General features: G+C 38.8%; 1 protein-coding gene across 14 annotated transcripts in view; it reads right to left on the bottom strand.

The window, feature by feature from the left end:
- DMD (dystrophin) overlaps positions 1–16,079 on the bottom strand; it is a 1,043,969-nt gene extending 1,027,890 nt beyond the window's left edge. For 6 of the 14 annotated variants that reach the window (XM_048931663.1, XM_048930722.1, XM_048930647.1 and 3 more), the window contains exon 1: positions 15,850–16,078. In XM_048931663.1, the coding sequence (XP_048787620.1) occupies positions 15,850–15,946 (97 nt within the window). In that variant the 5' untranslated portion in view covers positions 15,947–16,078. Of the gene's footprint in view, positions 1–15,849 lie in introns of all 14 variants that reach the window. The other 8 variants (XM_048931320.1, XM_048931155.1, XM_048931907.1 and 5 more) reach the window with 3 other exon arrangements.
- Between the last annotated feature and the right edge of the window lie 1,541 nt (positions 16,080–17,620).

The raw sequence follows: 17,620 nt of genomic DNA, 5'->3' as shown, positions 1-17,620 counted from the left end.
TTCTGGAACAGAGATAATAAGGTACAAAACAATGCAGAATTTGTAGAGCTCAAAATGCACTCAAGTTTGCAGATCACCTGAGTCCTGCAAAGAGAAGATCCTACGGTGATATGAAATATATTTATCTCATTAGATGAGAGCATACGTGTGCATATGCATTTATTAGTTTATATCAGTGTTTTCTTATTTCAGTTTTCCAAGCTTCTGAAAAGCTCCACATAAAAAAAAAAAAAAAAAAAGTTTTTGCTTTTGTTTTTTTACTCTCTTACAAGACTAGACAAGCTTTCTAGAACTTGAGTGAATTAAATAAATCTGGGGCCACAGATCCATATTGCTATGAGGGGATCAAGACAGGCATAATCAGTTCACTTACAGAGTTCTACAGTTACTCCAATGGAAAAGCAAAATGTGCTCAAAGACCATCTCAGGTGAAGCAGATAAAGTCACCTTTGGCTTCTGCTGCAGGAGTGGCTATATGCCAAACTGAAACACAAATCTTCAGAGCTGCAAGCATCATTAGCATAAGTAACAGCAGATTAACCTAAGAAATTACGCCACAATGACCCACGAATTCCCCAGCTGTACTAATAACATCTAGACAGAAAAGGCAGAAAAGGTATCCTCCAAATGTAGTAAAAAAGCTCAGGGCCCTAGGGAAACCAAATACCAAGATGCCTTCTTCCTCTTTTGAAAGGCTTCTTTTGTAACTTGAAAGTACACAATCAAATAACTAACTTACTGCATGCATGAGAACGTGCATGCAAGCTCAAAATAAAGTTACATGTTAGTAAAGGAGCAAATAATATGCTAAGGTAGAGCAATCTTAGCTGTCGAGAGCCCTCCTGCAGGGGTAATTCCAGCCAAGACATCAGCAATTGCTGCGAGTGCTCACAAGGAAGAGGAGTATGATTCAGGATATAAAAGAAAAGACAACTGAAATACATCCAAGAGCTAAGAAATGACTCATTTTCAACAACGATATTAATAACAGGGTGAGTAGGTAGTAGAGGCTGGTCAGTGTTACATAACAGTAAATGTTACCACAGCTGCTGAATATGGATGAGAGGTGACCAAGACTGTCCATGCAAGTAGAACACATCCGCCGGCTGTTTTCCCATTTAAGTATATCTGACAGAAGAGTCAATGTGATGCACATAGTTCAAAGTAGCAGCAACATACCTGTCCTGTTTGTTTTGCATAGCTCGAATTTAACCTTACACAATTCCAGGCAGGGTGACAGCAGCATGAAAAACAGGTAGACGTGATACATAAAATAGATGTCACTTTAGTCGTTATTTGAGAGCTTCAGCACTTTCTTTTACATCTCTGGAAAATGATACGTGTTAAGTTTAACACAAGGATTAACAGGCACCTTCAATCTTCAATATTACCTCCAGACAAGAGAAGACAGCTCTGAAAGCAAACAAAAAGGGAGTCCGAGTGCAAAGAAAATGTAGCTGATACTAAGATGTAAAATAAGATGCGAAAGAAACAACATGAAAGACTAGAACAGGGAAATACATTTTTTACTGTAAAAAGCATTGACTAATAAAATGAAATTTAAAAAAATACTTACACCAAAATATATTTAAAAATATTTTTAGAAGTTTTATAAAGGCCACTGGAATTGTAAGTAACTGTTAGACAAGCCATAAAAAGAACATGTTTGGTGGCTGATATAATACATGTTACTTGCTGCAAATACTGACAGCCAGAAGAAAGAAGCCAGCTACACAGGAGATGGCAAAGGGATGAAAAAATGCCAGTTAAATGATGAATAAACTGATTTTGTTTGATCAAACCACAACCTATGCACACTTCCTGAAATTTTGACTCCTTTTTTACCTCACATCTAATGGCAAGGAGTTTTAAAGATGAAACATGCAGCATAAGAAGAGTCCTCCTCCTTTGATATTCTCAATGCTTTTCAGTTTCACCAATACATTCTTGTTCCATTTTCAGAAAACTGATAAAGGCCAGAAACATACTCATGCTGTAATACTCATTATATTATTATTTCAGAGGGAACAATTCTAGGCATTCAATCATCAATTTCCACAGAAGCTTTGAGACAGAAACACAAAGTGAGCTTACTGCTTTTACCACTACAGAGGTTACAGTCTGGCATTAACACCGGGATGGGCTGAGGAGTCCTTCCTCCCTAAACCCTAAGATGTTTTTAATGCTCCCAAACAAATTGGAACAGCGAGCACTCTATCTCATGTTGTTCAGGCACTAAGAATTATAGCTGCTTTATATGTTGTCCATAATGTTTTCAGGAGTTCTATGCATTTATTTTAGTGTGATGCAGCATCTCCCTATCTGGGAAGTTTCCTGTCAATACTGCTCTACACTTCACCACCCCAAACATACAAATGCAGCATTTTCCAACATCACAGAATCAGAATTTTGCTGATCGTTCTGCTGGAGGACATGTAGTGCTCATTCAGAAACACAGAATAAAATACTTGAGTAGGGAAAAAGGAAACAATTAATTCTCGTCATTACTTTACTCAAGATTTTTCTCTCTTCCCCTATCCACATTCCTGAGGGGAAAAGGCTCAACAACACTCATGCTGTTTGTTTGCCAAGGTTAGCAGCATTTACTTTAATATTAAACTTCAGTCCTGATCTTAAATGGCTGCAAATAGGATTACAAGAAAGCAAGTCTTTGAGGGACTGAATCTTCATTTTGTTGCTCTGAGCTGAACACATGCACCATGACAGCACCATGCTGAGAACCATTTGAAATGCACAGAGACAGCCGTTTTCTAACTATAGACAAATATGAACCCCTCTGATGTGCTCTTCAGGCCAAATTTCCAAATGCATCTTTTCTCATAGGGACTCCACATTCCTCAAGCAGTGATTACAAAACCAACTAAAAATAGTTTAATTTTAGGTGTGTCTTACCCCACAGTTACTTTTGCTGAAGGAAAAGCAACCCCTCGCTGCTTCAGACATGTTCTGAATTACTTAAGTAGGTATTTAAAACTCTGCTCTCCAATTAGTAATAGTACTAATAATAAGAGTCAAAGGGTGCAACCTTGCAGCCTAGCAAGCAATGCTGTATAAAAAAAATAACCAACAAACCAACCAACAAACAAAAAACCTAGACATTAGGAAACTATGCTAGCAGAAGAATGTGATTCTGCTTCATGTATAGATTAACTTTCCTTTACTGAATTTTCAAGTTCCATAATTACACACTGACTATCTCTAATGCTGTTCTTGAGCAATGGAGCTCATTACTTACTGCAAGGAATTTGACTATTCCAGAGTAGTTGTGAACAATTAGTGAGACAAATGACTTACAGGTGCTACGCATCATGCCAGAGTGCACAAAGAAACAGATCTTGTCTCAAATTGCATCTGCTGGGAAGATTAACATTTTATTCCAGTAACGGGGTGGGGTAATTTAATTTCTTCGTTTACAAGGAGAGGAAGTACTGCCAGGCTTCCATAAATAATCTTTGACAGGCCTGCAGAAGTAACAGATGAAGACATGAACCTGGCCTCCAGTAACCAGTTCACTCACTCCTCCCCAAACCTTTTTCACTGAAGGCAAGAGAGATACCCAAGAACATCTAGATTTCTATTGAGTGTCTCCACTGACATATGCTTTGACATCCAGTCCTGTTCTCTAACTTACTCGAAAGCCAGAAATAATATCCACCTCATACATTCAAGAAGTAAGCTAAAATGATTACTGGACCACAGAGAAACCCAGACACCAACAAATAAAAATAAGACCTCTCTTACTATCAACAAAGGAACTGGGACCTTTTACACTTCCAAAGATCTTTACATTTCCATTGTATTGAAAGGTCTTCCTTTCAAAAGCATACAGTCCTAATGACTGAAACAAGGCTTCTCCCACTTTTTAGTGAAATAATGGAAAGTGAGTCCTGGCAGCGTACAGGCAGACAGAAGCATCGTGTTGACAGATTGTCAATGTCTGGAGCTGAGAGCTGAAGTGGGAAACAGAGGCTTTTAATTCCAAGTCATACATTTGAAATCAGTAATGAATAAAATAAAATGGCCCTAAGACAACATTCGCTGAACATAACATCCTCCGACCTTTTACTTATTGCTCCAAATAAATCTCTTTTTTCCTTTTTTTTTTAAGAGTTTAAACAAGTTGGTTTTGGTTGTGGTGGTTTTTTTTTTTTGTTGTTGTTGTTGTTGTTGTTGTTGTTTTTTGAGAAAGAGAGATCATTTGCAGAAGGCTCCAGCTGTGAGGTCCAACACAACTCTTGAACACAACAAGCCTCTGAACACACCTCATTCCACCTCCATCCACTCTTCTTAAAGCTTTCATTTTACAGGAACAACTGGATTGTTTCAAACTTTGGTCATGCTAACAAAGTTGGAAAGGAACACAGCCTGCAGAAAACAATCTGTTATGTTTGTTTTCCACATCCAGCAAATGACAACTTGTTCTTCCTGTCTGCTAGCAACTCAGTAAAACATGTCTTAAAACCTACTAAACCTAAAGCTACAATGTTATTTTATCATCAGTGATAATCACAGAATGACAAAATAATGCAAATGTTTTAACTTCTTATTTTTAAAACTTCATTAGAAACAATAGATAACATCTATACAAACCAAGTGTTGTGAAATGCCATAAAACTTCATTTAAATAGCCTGTTTTTTCTTTTTTGTTTGCTTTTTTTTTTTTGTTTAGAAAATAAACTATATTTATATATAAACTGTATTAATGTGGTTATTTCTATGGCATATTCTTTGCTTACATGTTTCACTGTCTTCTTTTAACATTTTGAAAGGGAAGCCTATCACAGCCACAGGCTGTGGCAGGTCTCTGTTTCTTGCACCACATCTCTTCCACTTGTAAGTACTGAGAAAGAAAAATGCATACTCAGATATGGTTAAAACCCAAGTTTCAGTTGTATATTATGAGTAAAACTAATGAAAAACTCGACTGTATATAATTTCTCCAGTACACAATAACATTAGCAAAGCCAAGACACTTGATGGTGCCCAAGAATTAATTATTTATGCTGTTGATCCCAGTTCAAGTGCACACTGTGTAACACAAGCTTTAAACTAGTAGCGATGCCCTCTTCGTGATGGTTTTCACCATTTTAATTCAAGTTCAGGATGAGTATCCCCTGAATAACTTACTACTTCAGACTGGGGTTTCATATTTCAACATTTTTAAAATTTATTTTTAAACCAAGTAGGAGCTGTAATCAACACTCATCCATTCTATTACTAGTTATCCCTTCAAATAACTTAAGTTGAGTCATTACCTCCTGACCATTTGGAAAGCTCATTTAGAATAATCCTGTCCAAACTCACTGTGGTGGGTTGATGTCTGTCAGCGGCCAGACACTTACCCAGCTGCTCTCACTCCCTCATTAACAGGATGGAGGAAGAAAACATGATGTAAAAGCTCATGGGTCCAGGTGAAGGTGGGGAAATAATTGCCCGTTACTATCAGGGACAAAACTAATTCAATTTGGTGAAAATTAAATTAATTTATTGCCAATTAAAAAATGTCAATAGTGAGAAATGACAGAAAGACTGAAATAATACCTGCTTTTCTTTTTCACAGGCTCTACATCACTCTGTAGCTCCAAGCTCCTTCCCAATACCTACCAGAGGAGCACAAGGGGATAGAGAGTGTGGGCTATAGTCAGCGGTCAGCTCATAACACTTAGTCACTGCAGCTCCTCCACTGTCACTCTCTGCCTCTGCTCCACTTGGGAGTCCCTGCCTGAAAAAGCTGTCCATTAGGATAAACCTGCTTCACTTTGGACACCCCATGGTCCACAGTTCCTTCCTTGTGGATTCCTCCATGGTCTGCAACATAGACAATTTTTTCTAGTCCTTTCCTCAGACATCAAGGAAATAACCTCCTCCTCCATGGTCTCCTCCACAGGCTGACAGGGGATCTTTGCTGTGGCACTTGCAGCACCTCTCCCCCATCCTTCTTCACCACCTCAGTCTTGCCCGTGCAGCTTCTCACTCCTGTTTTCCACTACTGTGGAAACTACCGTGCAGCATCCTGCTCTTCCGTAAATACAGTTCTGCAGAGGCATCGAGAGCTTGGCTGCTGGGCTCAACTGTGACCTGCAGTGTGTCAATATGAAGCCAGCTGTATCCAACCTGCCCCAACCCTCCTGTCTCCCTTCCCCCCAGCAGCCCTTCTTGACAAAAACCACAATACTTATACTCAACTCTATCACTTAGGAAAATGGGCATCACTACTCCCAAACCTCTCTCTGGAGTTTTTGCACTTCCTCACACAGAGGAGATCTGACATGAGCCATGCTACCACCACCGATCCATCCAGTATTCATGCTGCAAGTAGATGGAATTGCTTTTCAGTCATGTTGATAGAGATCTGTCCAGCAGCACTGATATTAGTTTCTTTCTCCTTTAAACCCACATAAAGCTGCGACCAAATGAAATCCCACAGAACAAAATAAAATTGACAATTTCAGTACTGATTCACCTCTCTTCAACTGTTTTATTGCACTTTCTGTATTTCTACAAATCCTAGGGCAAGGTATTAAACCAGAAAACTGTAATGCAACAGAAACAAAATATGTCGGTTACCACCTTTTAAATTATGATAACAAATATAACTTTCCTGAGAAGATTGCTCTCTTGGGTAAAATCCATTATGTCCTCAGTTGGTAGATATCAACATGTTGCATAAAACAACAGAAAACTGGTTCTATAATATGGCATCTCTGCTTTTCCCACATGTAATAAACTAGGTCATGTTCTTCTCTTTCATATGTTTTTTTCTCTCAATTTTAGTGTTTCTGCTGAAGTACAGGCTGTGAAGGATTCCCAGTGACATACCTACTTCTCACTCAGACAGAAAGTGCAGCATCTAATATCAGTACCTCTGTGTTTCTCTGGCACCTCAGAATTGTGGATGGTATGTCTCCATATGATACACTTATCTCTAGCATCCAGTGAAAAAATCCTGAATCTGTGCTGGTTACAAGAAGGCCACAAAACACAACCCCAGTTCTGCAAAGGGTATGTTACAGCTTCACAGCTGGCCATAATTCTGCGCCTTTCTGAGGAAGCAAATGAGATACTTCACGTCAGTTATATATAGTTCCCTGGGGCAAAGAAATCCCTTTTCACTATATACACTTAAAGTGCCATATACATTGTTGTCAAAACAAAAAACAAAATACTTTGATTAAATAAGATTAATCAGTGTCCTGTTGACTAGAGTTATGTGAGGCTATAAGAAACTATGGAAGCTGCTCCGAAAATTGTGTCTCCCATACTATTATGTTGGTCCATAGTGTCAGAGGCAGATGCTAGTGGTATGGCACTGGGGTTGATGGGGACCTTCCCACCAATATTCTTTTCCATTTTGTTGCTGTGCAAGCAGCAGAGGGGCAGTCTGATACAAGAGCATCTGACATGGTAGTGCAAATGAAGCAAAGGTGTGTCACTGAATTCCTCCATATGGAAAAAATTGCACCCACTGACACTCATCGATGTTTGCTGTACATTTACAGAGATGAAACAGTGGGTGTGAGCACAGCGACATAGTGGGTGGTGTGTTTCAGCAGTGGTGACGACAACATGGAAGACAAGCCACACTCCAGATGGCCAAGCACAGCTGTCACATCATGAAATGAAGAGCATCTTCATTAGCTCACCCACGTGAATCATCGGATTATGACCAGGGAACTGTGTACAGAGCTGAATATTGGCTTTTGTGCCACCTGGGTCCAGCAAACGCTTACAGAGGAACAGAAAGAATACTGTCTGCAAGTTTTTCAAGACTTACTGAACCAATACAAGGCTGAAGGCAACAGTTTCCTGGATCAAGATGTGATATAACCACTACAAGCCAGAGTATAAACAGCAGTCCATGGAGCGGCAACATGAATTTGCCATCAAAAAACTTGTCCAAGACATAGCCTTCAGCTAGTAAAGTGACATGTAACATCTTTTGGTATAGGAAAGAGATGATCCTTCTGAATTTCCTTGGATAAACCATTAACTCTGACTTCTATATCACAGTGCTGACTAGGCTGAACGCTCAAACTTCCAGAGTTAGGCCAGAGAAGACAACAACCTTCCTCCTGAAACATGATCATGCCAAGCCACGTAACAGTTTGAAGATCGGAGTACACTGCCAGTCGCAGCTGTACTGTCCTACAACACTAACTATACGGTCCAGATTTGGCACCTTCTGACTTCCATCTGCTCAGGTCGATTAGAAATGGCCTGTGTGGACAACATTTTCCTAGTAATGACACCATTCTATCAGATGAGAAACACTGGGTCACTGCCACTGGTAGTGAGTTTTACAAGCATGGCAAAAAGGCTCTTGTTCATTGCTGGTGAAAATGCATAGATAATGATGGTCACTATGTTGAAAAACAGTATTTTGTAGCTGAGACTTTTCTCTATGAAATAGTGTTATTGTGCTCTTTGTATCTATTGTAGTTTCCATGAAAATAATGAGGAGGCATTACTTTCAGAGCAACCTATATGCTTGATGCGTCTTGGCATCTCCTTGAGCTACTGTGGTTTTTTGATAGGGCAGCCAGACTGTTTGATTCCATAGCAAATACCAATTTAACTACAGACTCCTGCAAAATTCATTTGCTGCCATAAGAATAATCCTAACTGATACTTTTACGGCAACAGAATCACAGAAATCACCAAGGTTGGAAAAGACCTACAAGATCACCCAGTCCAACCATCCACCTATCACCAATAGTACTCATTAAACCACATCCCTCAACACAAAACCCAATCATTCCTTGAACACTTTCAGGGTTGGTGATTCCACCACCTCCGTGGGCAGTCCATTTCAGTGCCTAGAAGAACATAGTTTTCCTACATATAAATCATCTTAATTATCTGTCCTAATACTTTGGACAATGTTGATGATTAAAATGAAATCCCCTCTAGGTTCATGTAGTTTAAAACACAGTGCCCCTGAGGAAAGTGGAGGATTAGGTATTATGACCTACAATCAGTTATTACTAATGAAAGCATTTTCAACTTGCTAAAAGAACTTAAAAGAAATTAAAGCACAGCTTCTCTGAAGGAAACAAAACATTTGATTTTTTGCATTCTGAGGTCAGATGTTGGTGTTGGTTTTGATTTGCACACAGTGCCAGGGTGGAAGGAACATTTTGGATTTCAGCCTCTGCATTATATCTTCAAACTAGCAGCCTGAATCCCTCCTTAGAGCTTTGTCTTGGATATGTCTGATCTTGGTTCAGGTTGAATCATAGCTGGCTGCTTACCTAATCCTCATTATTTTCACATTTTGAAACAAAAGATAACCTGGAAAAAAATATAATTAGTTACTAGAATTTACTAACATCTGTGACACGCTTTCTGTTCTCAGCTTCTGAAGACATATCTGAAAAGACAAAGATTTAATCATAGGATCAACTGTGCTGGCAATTCATTTGTTTTTGAAATGTTTTCCTAAATTCAAAATTCATTCATGAGTTAAAAATCCCTTGTCATTTCCAGTAGATTAAAACAAGACCACTAAAAACAATCAGCCAGGAATTTTATTATTAACCTGAGGATCAGTACAGATATTAAAACATAAACATCCTCAAATTCTCTTAGCAAACTAAACTTTCATCTTCAGTCACCAACTGGCACTAAAAGCATTTCATTGAAGCATCCATCCAAAAATTTTCCATCCATCACATCTGGGAAAAGTATAAATATAACATTTTCCAGGTATACGCAGATATCTAACACCTTTACTTTTCTTCTCTATCAAACCCAACTCAGTCACAATTCAAAACCTGAAATCATCACTGAAGACAAGAGATTGCATTTTTCAATGTTTGCAGTCCTTATCTCATACAGAACCGACAGTGAATGAGAAGCATCCTGGGACTGCAAAGTAAAAAAACTCTGGTCTCTGTTACAATCCCCCTGTTTAAATGAATAGGGGAATATTTCTTCTTACCCTTTGAAAGATTAATGCTTGTACATAGGGAATATTTATTAAATATCATTAGTATCAAATTACAGAGAAGCTCCAATGACAAACAGCATTTTGTAGTAAGAGGAAATAAAAAAGAAAACACACATGAACAACAAATATACTGTGGGAATATGTAAATGGTTTTCTGAAAATGGATGAAGCTGAAGAATCTTTTCTCGGTGTCTTTGTTTGCATTCTGTGTTGCAAAAATATATGTGACACACATAATGGCAATATAAAAATAACAGGCTGCTCATGAAAAGAAATTCTATGGGAACAGCATATGGTGGTTTTATTTAGTGTGGCTTTTGAGTTTCAGGGAAACAGATCAATATAAGTGAACAGGAGTGAATGCTAAAAGAAGTTGACCCTGTAAAAGAAAATCTACATGTTCTTTATTCCAAAGCATCAGAAAGACACAGAATGAGAAGAAAGCAGATTGAGGAAACAGTTTCAAGCTTAGTTTTAGTTAATATTTTCCTTTAACATTTTCATATCTACCTTTTTCCCCCATCCATGACAAGTCACAGAGGGAAAGGAGGGAAGGAAACGGAGGAAAAAAGAAAAAAAGTCTTTGTGAGCACTGGTCAAAACCAAAGGCTTCTTTGACCACTTCAGCATATTGTGCTTCTGTTTTATCAAGGAAGTCAGAGCACTGGTTGCAGCTGTGTGCAATGTCTTTCGGGATATGCAAATGAAAGAAACACCTTGTAAAGAACAGTGTGTTGCAATGTAAAACATTAAGCTGGAAACTTGGGGATACTAATGAAAACACTATATGCCTAATCTTGTTTTATTCTTCTGATTTTTCTCTTGTAAGACTAAGACCTCTCCTAAAGTTAACAAAAACTAAAAAAAAATGCAGTGCAGACAGAGTTTTAAGATTTTTGTAAATGAGCATGTCTTGCAACCTACAACACCTTGCAATTCTGATTCACAGATGCTCAGATCATAAAGGAAAATCTAAAATATACATATATATATATACATATATATATATACATATATATATATACATATATATATATATATATATGCAAGCAGAACTGTTATTGCCTGTTTCTCCCATTTCCAGTGAAGTCCTGATATACAGTCTCCCTCCTTTGAGTTCTTCCCCTTTCACAATTGCATTACTGGGTCTACCATGTCCAGAACACTTCTGTGAGGATTCCATGGTGACACCATTTTACAGCTCCAGTTCTGCAGCAAACATTTTGGAGCACAGAGTAAGAATAAGGAGACGGGCTAAACCCATCTGCTACGATATTCAGCAGAGCACCGAGCTTAAGGCTTTCCCTGTTACTTCCAATTCAAATTCTGTAATCTTCTGGTCTGAGTACCTAGCAATTTCACCAGAATGAAAAAAATAGGAAGACAGAATGTCAACCTTTGGAAAATCCTCAAACTTTTCTCTGATGTCTTTACTAAGCAAGTCCAGCAACTGTTCAGACAGATTAAACTTCTCCCTGTCCTTCACTCCTTCCAACATAATGAAGGAATTTAACATGCTACTTAGCTACTACCAACAGTCTCTGTAAATTTCAGCATTTCCTATGGAGATTAAAAATACACGATTTCGAGGATATGCAGTCTAATCCTTTATGACCTTAGTTTGAAGAGGAGAGAAAGGATTTACTTCAGCATTTACTATCAAATACAACCCCAAAATTATTAACAATTTTAGTTCTTTTATATGAAAAAACAGCTACTACTACAAAACCCACAAAAACAAACCCCTATTAGCAGACTTGAACTCCAGATCTCGAAGGAAAATATGTGCAGGGACTTAGTTTATTAATACATTCTGATTACGCATATAACATGCGAAAAGTTGGCAGTGCAAAACCACATGTTTGGTAACATCCCTTGGATAACCTTCACCCCCACACATGGCATTCCTCATGTATGTTCTACAAGGTGATGACCGCCCATTCCTCCAATGATTGTCTCATGCAACAAGCAACTCCCATTTCTCAACTTTCCATGTCATTTTTACTCCTGCTCCAGTGGATTTAAGAAACAACAGATTTCTGCAACCGAGACAAGAGCCTTCTCCTAGGTTAGCTTCTCACGATCCTTACCGGAAATGGTCGGACATTTCCCAATACTGTGTATTTCTAAAACAGAATTTCTTCTTTATTCAGCGGGAACAAAAACTTGAGTGGAAACAGCAGCTGAACAGCATCAGAAAGCCAAGAATAGTAGCACAACAAATGTGTCTCTGCTGTCAGAACAAACAGTCACAGCACGTGGGCTTAGTCTCAGGATGTATTCATCCTGGGGTGGTGGCACAGAGTACTGTACAGGGGGCAGATACAGAAGTAATGGCACCTTAAAGCATTTCAAAAGCTCTATTTCTGGTAAAGAACATTTATTAACAAAAACAAAACAAACAAACAAAAAAAAAAAATGAAAAAAGAAAAAGAGCTAGTCTCAATAAAGTACTGAAAAATTCTGACCAAAAAAAAACAAACAAAAAACACCCGTCTCTACCACAGCTGATGTCCTGATATGTCTGTGAGGAGGTCTCTTCAGGCAGACGGGGCAGCACTACATCCTTTCAAGACTCTTCTCTCTATAAAGCAACAGACTCAAGGACAATTTGGTTTTGTCCAGAAATTCTAGCACCCTTTTAGGATCATTCTAACTCATACTTCTAACTACATACTGAAGTTTCACGTTTCTCTGGCCAATAAGGTCAACATTCAGTCCTCCTGGAGAATCAGACATTTTTCACTTCCTTCCCACACGTTTTCCTCACCAACTTGAGCTGCTCCATATCCCAACTCCCTCTGTAAGAACAAGACATTGACTGAACTTACAAGTATTTCACTCAACAGATGCTGGTGACAATTATCATCAACATAATTTGGTCAGACTGCTCCAGCTCTAATTCTTAATCTTTGTTCTTATCTGTCCCTTTCCTTGTACTCATCTCACACTTATCTCCTCTTTTACTTTCTCCAGTTCATGCAACTAAGCATCAACGTATATCCTGATTTCTCTTCCTCTGTTGAACTAATATATGTACATATTGGAGATACCTGTCTGTAAATCTATGCAAAAGCAGGTATATATTTCTCAGGTTGTCACACGGTCTGGGACTGCAGATTTCTTATCCTTACCTGGGATTAATAACCTGAATCATGTGAGAGAGTGAATATAATCAGCTTCCACTCCATTCAATAAGAAACCCTTTAAATTTTTCTTAATTATGGCTAGCCAACAAGTGAGTGAATTTCCTGTACCCTTACACACCTTTTAGATCATCCTTCCGGAAATAACTTTAAAATATTGGTTCCATATCTAAATATAAAGTGAAAGATACTAGCTATAGAAATTAATTCAATAACACAGAACAGAAAGAGGATTTATATGCAAGAGAAAATGTGCATCAGGCTTAAGTGAGACAAATACACAATAGGATATCTGCATGTATCTACAGTGGAAACATCTGCTGGCTCTTAATGCTACTTCTGTCCTCTTTTCTTCTTCTATTTCCGTTCTTTTGCTTCCCCAACCTCTCTGATTATAGATGCCTTTTTTTTCCCCCCTATTATTTTTCATCTTTGATTACTAGCTTGTAAAATAATGAAAAGAAAGCAAAAGGAAGAAATTGCTTCCTTAAGCCCCACCAGATCTAGAATTTCATGGCTAAGGTCCAACTCAACACTTCGCATCTTTAAAACTGTTATTTTCAACAGTCATCATTATATACAGGGGCTTGCTCATTAGATGGGCCTATATTACTGTAGCTCTACTTATAATCAACAACTAGCTCCATCTAGTGTCATCTTAACCCATCAGAAAAAAAAAAAATAGAGATAAAACAAAAACAAACTGTAAAATCACTTGTCGGATGACAGCTACACACAACACACAAGTACTGGCATCACAAGGAAAAGACAGTTTCAAGTAGCTTCAGCATAATAACAGCCACACAGCATTCTTTTCACAAGGAGTGACCAGAGCTCCAGAAGAACACATAATACATGCAATATGAAACAGTCTTAATGCTACCTTGAAAGGGTGAATGGCATTTCATGCTGTTTCTGTGGGTTATTCTCTCTGTGTTGTTTTCATCATTGTCACAGACAAATTATTGTTATGATTAACAGAGCTTCCCTGAAATAAAACTGTTTTTTATGTCGTCGTTTTTTTTCCATCAAAACCACAGAACTACTTTTGGCTATAGAAACCCCACAGTAATTCTGTCCATTAATAAGTGCATCTCTCCTCCTAGCAGTTCTAAAATAATTTAAAATGCCTCCCAGAGGTGATCAAAGCAGGGAAACATTCCTACTACCCAACAGTATATCAGTTTTACCCATCTTTACCTTCAAACTTTCTCAGGGCTGGTTCACTGCTGTGTATCTAGAAACATCTATCTTTCTGAAACTGTTACAGCTTTACTCAGCAACATTTAGTGTTTAATAGCCTGATCCTTTTTTGACAAGATTACATAGTGTACAGCCAGCAAAGTCATTTAAAATGAAATCAGAAAAGTGAATATCCAGTATGATGACAGACTTAGTGGGGAGAGAGAAAAAAAAAAAAAAAACTTGGAAAAAGTGATATAACTGGTGAAGAACAGAGCTTATGTTATGAAAAAGGTCATTCTGTATAGCACAATAATGCAAATAATTCAATATAGTTATATCCTGTGAGCGATCAAGAAGAGTTTGGAAGGGAAGAGAAGTCCTGCTTACACTTAAGAAAACAATACTTTTACTTTTTTTACATCCAGGGCAATCCAGCCAACAGAGCTGACATCTGTTTTAAACCTGTTCAAATCACCTGTTCAAAACTGCCAAGTGGTTTCACCCTAGTGGCGATAAAATATATTTCAATATGTACAGTATACATTTAATGATTTGCTCCCCACAGCACAGAGGGTATTGCAAGGGGGGGTGGACAGGAATAAGCAACATATATCAGAAAGATGCACATATCTTTCCATTTTCTCCAACTTTCTAAAAATAGTCAGTTGGAAGTTATGCTTGTGACCTGTCTACTTTAAAGTACTCACAGTGATTATACAAAAACCTTCCTATAATACAGAATACAAGTTTAACAAAATGCAGACCAAGATTTTCTGATGTTTCAAAAATAAGAATATTCGAATTTTCAATAATTTAGCAGCTACTGTCATTTCTCATTAACAGCCTTCAAAATCCTATCTGAAACAAGCTGATATGGATAAATTAAGAGCAGTAATCAAGCGAGAAATGACAGACCAGCTGGGTAGGCATCAAGTTGGCAAAACGTGAATACAGTTCAATAGCTCAAACAGATGCTGGAGTTGTTGAGAAAGCCTGCAGGAGATATTGATGTATTTTCTTTATATAATACCGAACAACCAAATAAATGTCAAGAGCTGAAAACTGATGGGGAATAAAACCTGTCAGCAAAAATAACTATAAAGCCAAGACCTGCAATAATGTTTTTTCATTATACCAGAACATTTGTGCATGTATCTTCATTTCCTTGGGATTCCTCAATATGCCAATACATCAGTCAGAGCTTGCAAGTGAATCAGAGGGAGCCTCTGCCAGTCTTCTCTTTCACATTTGTTTCTATCTACCTGAGGCTTCCCAGACTTGGAACAGACTTTATTCTTCAGCCTCATCCTAACACAACACTCTCGCAAGCAAGCGAATCCCCGAGCTTGGAGGCAAGCAGGAAAGAAAGGGTAACACAGACACAAACGAAACTGCAAAATCCATTCTGCAAAAGGAATGTTGTTTTCAGAGTTTCCGGACCTCGGTAACAAATCCTCTGCCATCAGCGGCAGCTCATTCTAGCATATGCTTTGTCATGATCAGTTTCTAATTACATTCATAATGATGCAATAGCTTTGATAATCCTACCTTCCATGCCAGCTGCTTTTCTTGTCACTCCATCACGCCAATAAGTTGGCTGCCGTAACAAATCAAGATAGTGCAAAACAGCATCTTTCCCCTGCATCTGTCATCTTCCTGAAAGCATTCTATTACTGCCGACTGCTGGGAACCAGAAAGTCTATTTGAATTCCAGCAGCTCCCCTTTCGCATGATTCAAGTTAGGTTAGGTGGGCATGCCTAACATGATTCTCTCCATCATTTATTATGCAGCTGCTACACCGTCAGTGTGGTAACCACTCTGACTTTATCTGATACGTCAGCCTTGCAAAGCTATACCTCTGAGCAAACGCACGAGCAACAGAAGCATCTTGCATTTAATGAGCATTCTCTCTGCCTAAAGAGAGTGCATCTGCGAATCTGTTTCAAATCCTGCTGCTTGCATTGTCCTCTAAGGCTGATGCAAATGTTTGAAGATTCTTTTAGTCTTGCATTTCATCTTTTCAGACAGCACGCTTCTTCAGGCACGCTTGAATTATTCACACTTCAGCTAAACGTTTGTTGATTTCTGTCCAAACAGCACCTTCCCGTTAAAACTCTCGGCTCGAAAGCTACTTCTGAATAACAGCACTGTGTATTCAGGCTCTCAACTCCGTTTCGTTTTAAACACGGCTTTTATACCCCCACCTCAGCACCCGTATTTAGCTCTTTCCGTGGTAATGAATGGCTGTCTAATTAGGGAACGGCAGATTTTAAAGCAATTTATCTAGACCTACCTGTAGGTGACTTTCGCTTTTTGTTTTTGACATTTTAGCAATAAGTGGATAGCTCTGTTAGAGCATCCTGATATTCTTAAAGTGGTAAGAGCACCACCAGGAGCTGCTTGTCAGCAGCCAGTGGAGGACACTCCATAGCGACAGTTTACTTAACTGCCTCTGAGTATAACAAATTAAAGCAATAGGATTGTTCTGTTGTCTTTATTTTCTTTTGAGTCGAGGTAAAAACATGCTTGCATCAGTGATTTCGAAAGAATATTAATAGAAGTTGACATATCTACATCAATCATCCACCGAGTTAAATTAGCTGCATCCCCTCCCACCACTTCTGCCTGAAATTCAGAGTCGAGGCGGTTCATCTTTAATGCATCTGCTGCTTGCTCATTATCTGAATAAACAGCCCAGACCCCACACTGGAAAGTTTGAATACCTGAGGCAGAAGAAAAAAAGGACATTTCAAAACAGGCAACAGACTAGCTAAAACCTGTCAAAGGGGTAGGGAAGGAGCAGGAGGACTGAGACTGGAGGAGAACATCTTCAGCCTTTACACAAGGACAGATGAAGAGTGAGGATGGGGAAAGGGTGCAGACCCCAGGGAGAACTTTCTCTGGTGACAGCAGCCAGCTCAGGGCCACTCAGCAGCTCTCATACTCCTAGCACAGAAGACTTTCAGGGTTTTGCTCAAAGCTCACTTCTTCACTCAGGTAAGCTGTGCTCAGATCCTCTGTGGCTGCCCCCCAGTGCAACACTTCAGTCCTGCCCTCCCTCCTCCACAATTTCCCAGTCTCAATTCATTCCTGAATCTCTTGGTTGTGGAAGAGAAAGCTTGCAAAGGTGAGCTTAGGGGAGTTCTAAATCACAGAAAATGAAGGGAGGGAATTAAAATAAATAAATGAATAAGAGGAAGAAGAAATGTGGTTATTCTCTACCCTCCATCTCCCTAAGTTCTGGGCCTCCATGAGCAGCATTACCACTGAGTGGGACCACAGGGCATGTCCCTCTTCCCACGTGCAGAGCTGCAGTGC

Source organism: Lagopus muta, chromosome 1 (assembly GCF_023343835.1).
Source record: "Lagopus muta isolate bLagMut1 chromosome 1, bLagMut1 primary, whole genome shotgun sequence".
Taxonomy (NCBI): domain Eukaryota; kingdom Metazoa; phylum Chordata; class Aves; order Galliformes; family Phasianidae; genus Lagopus; species Lagopus muta.
This window is presented reverse-complemented; position numbering and strand designations above follow the sequence as displayed.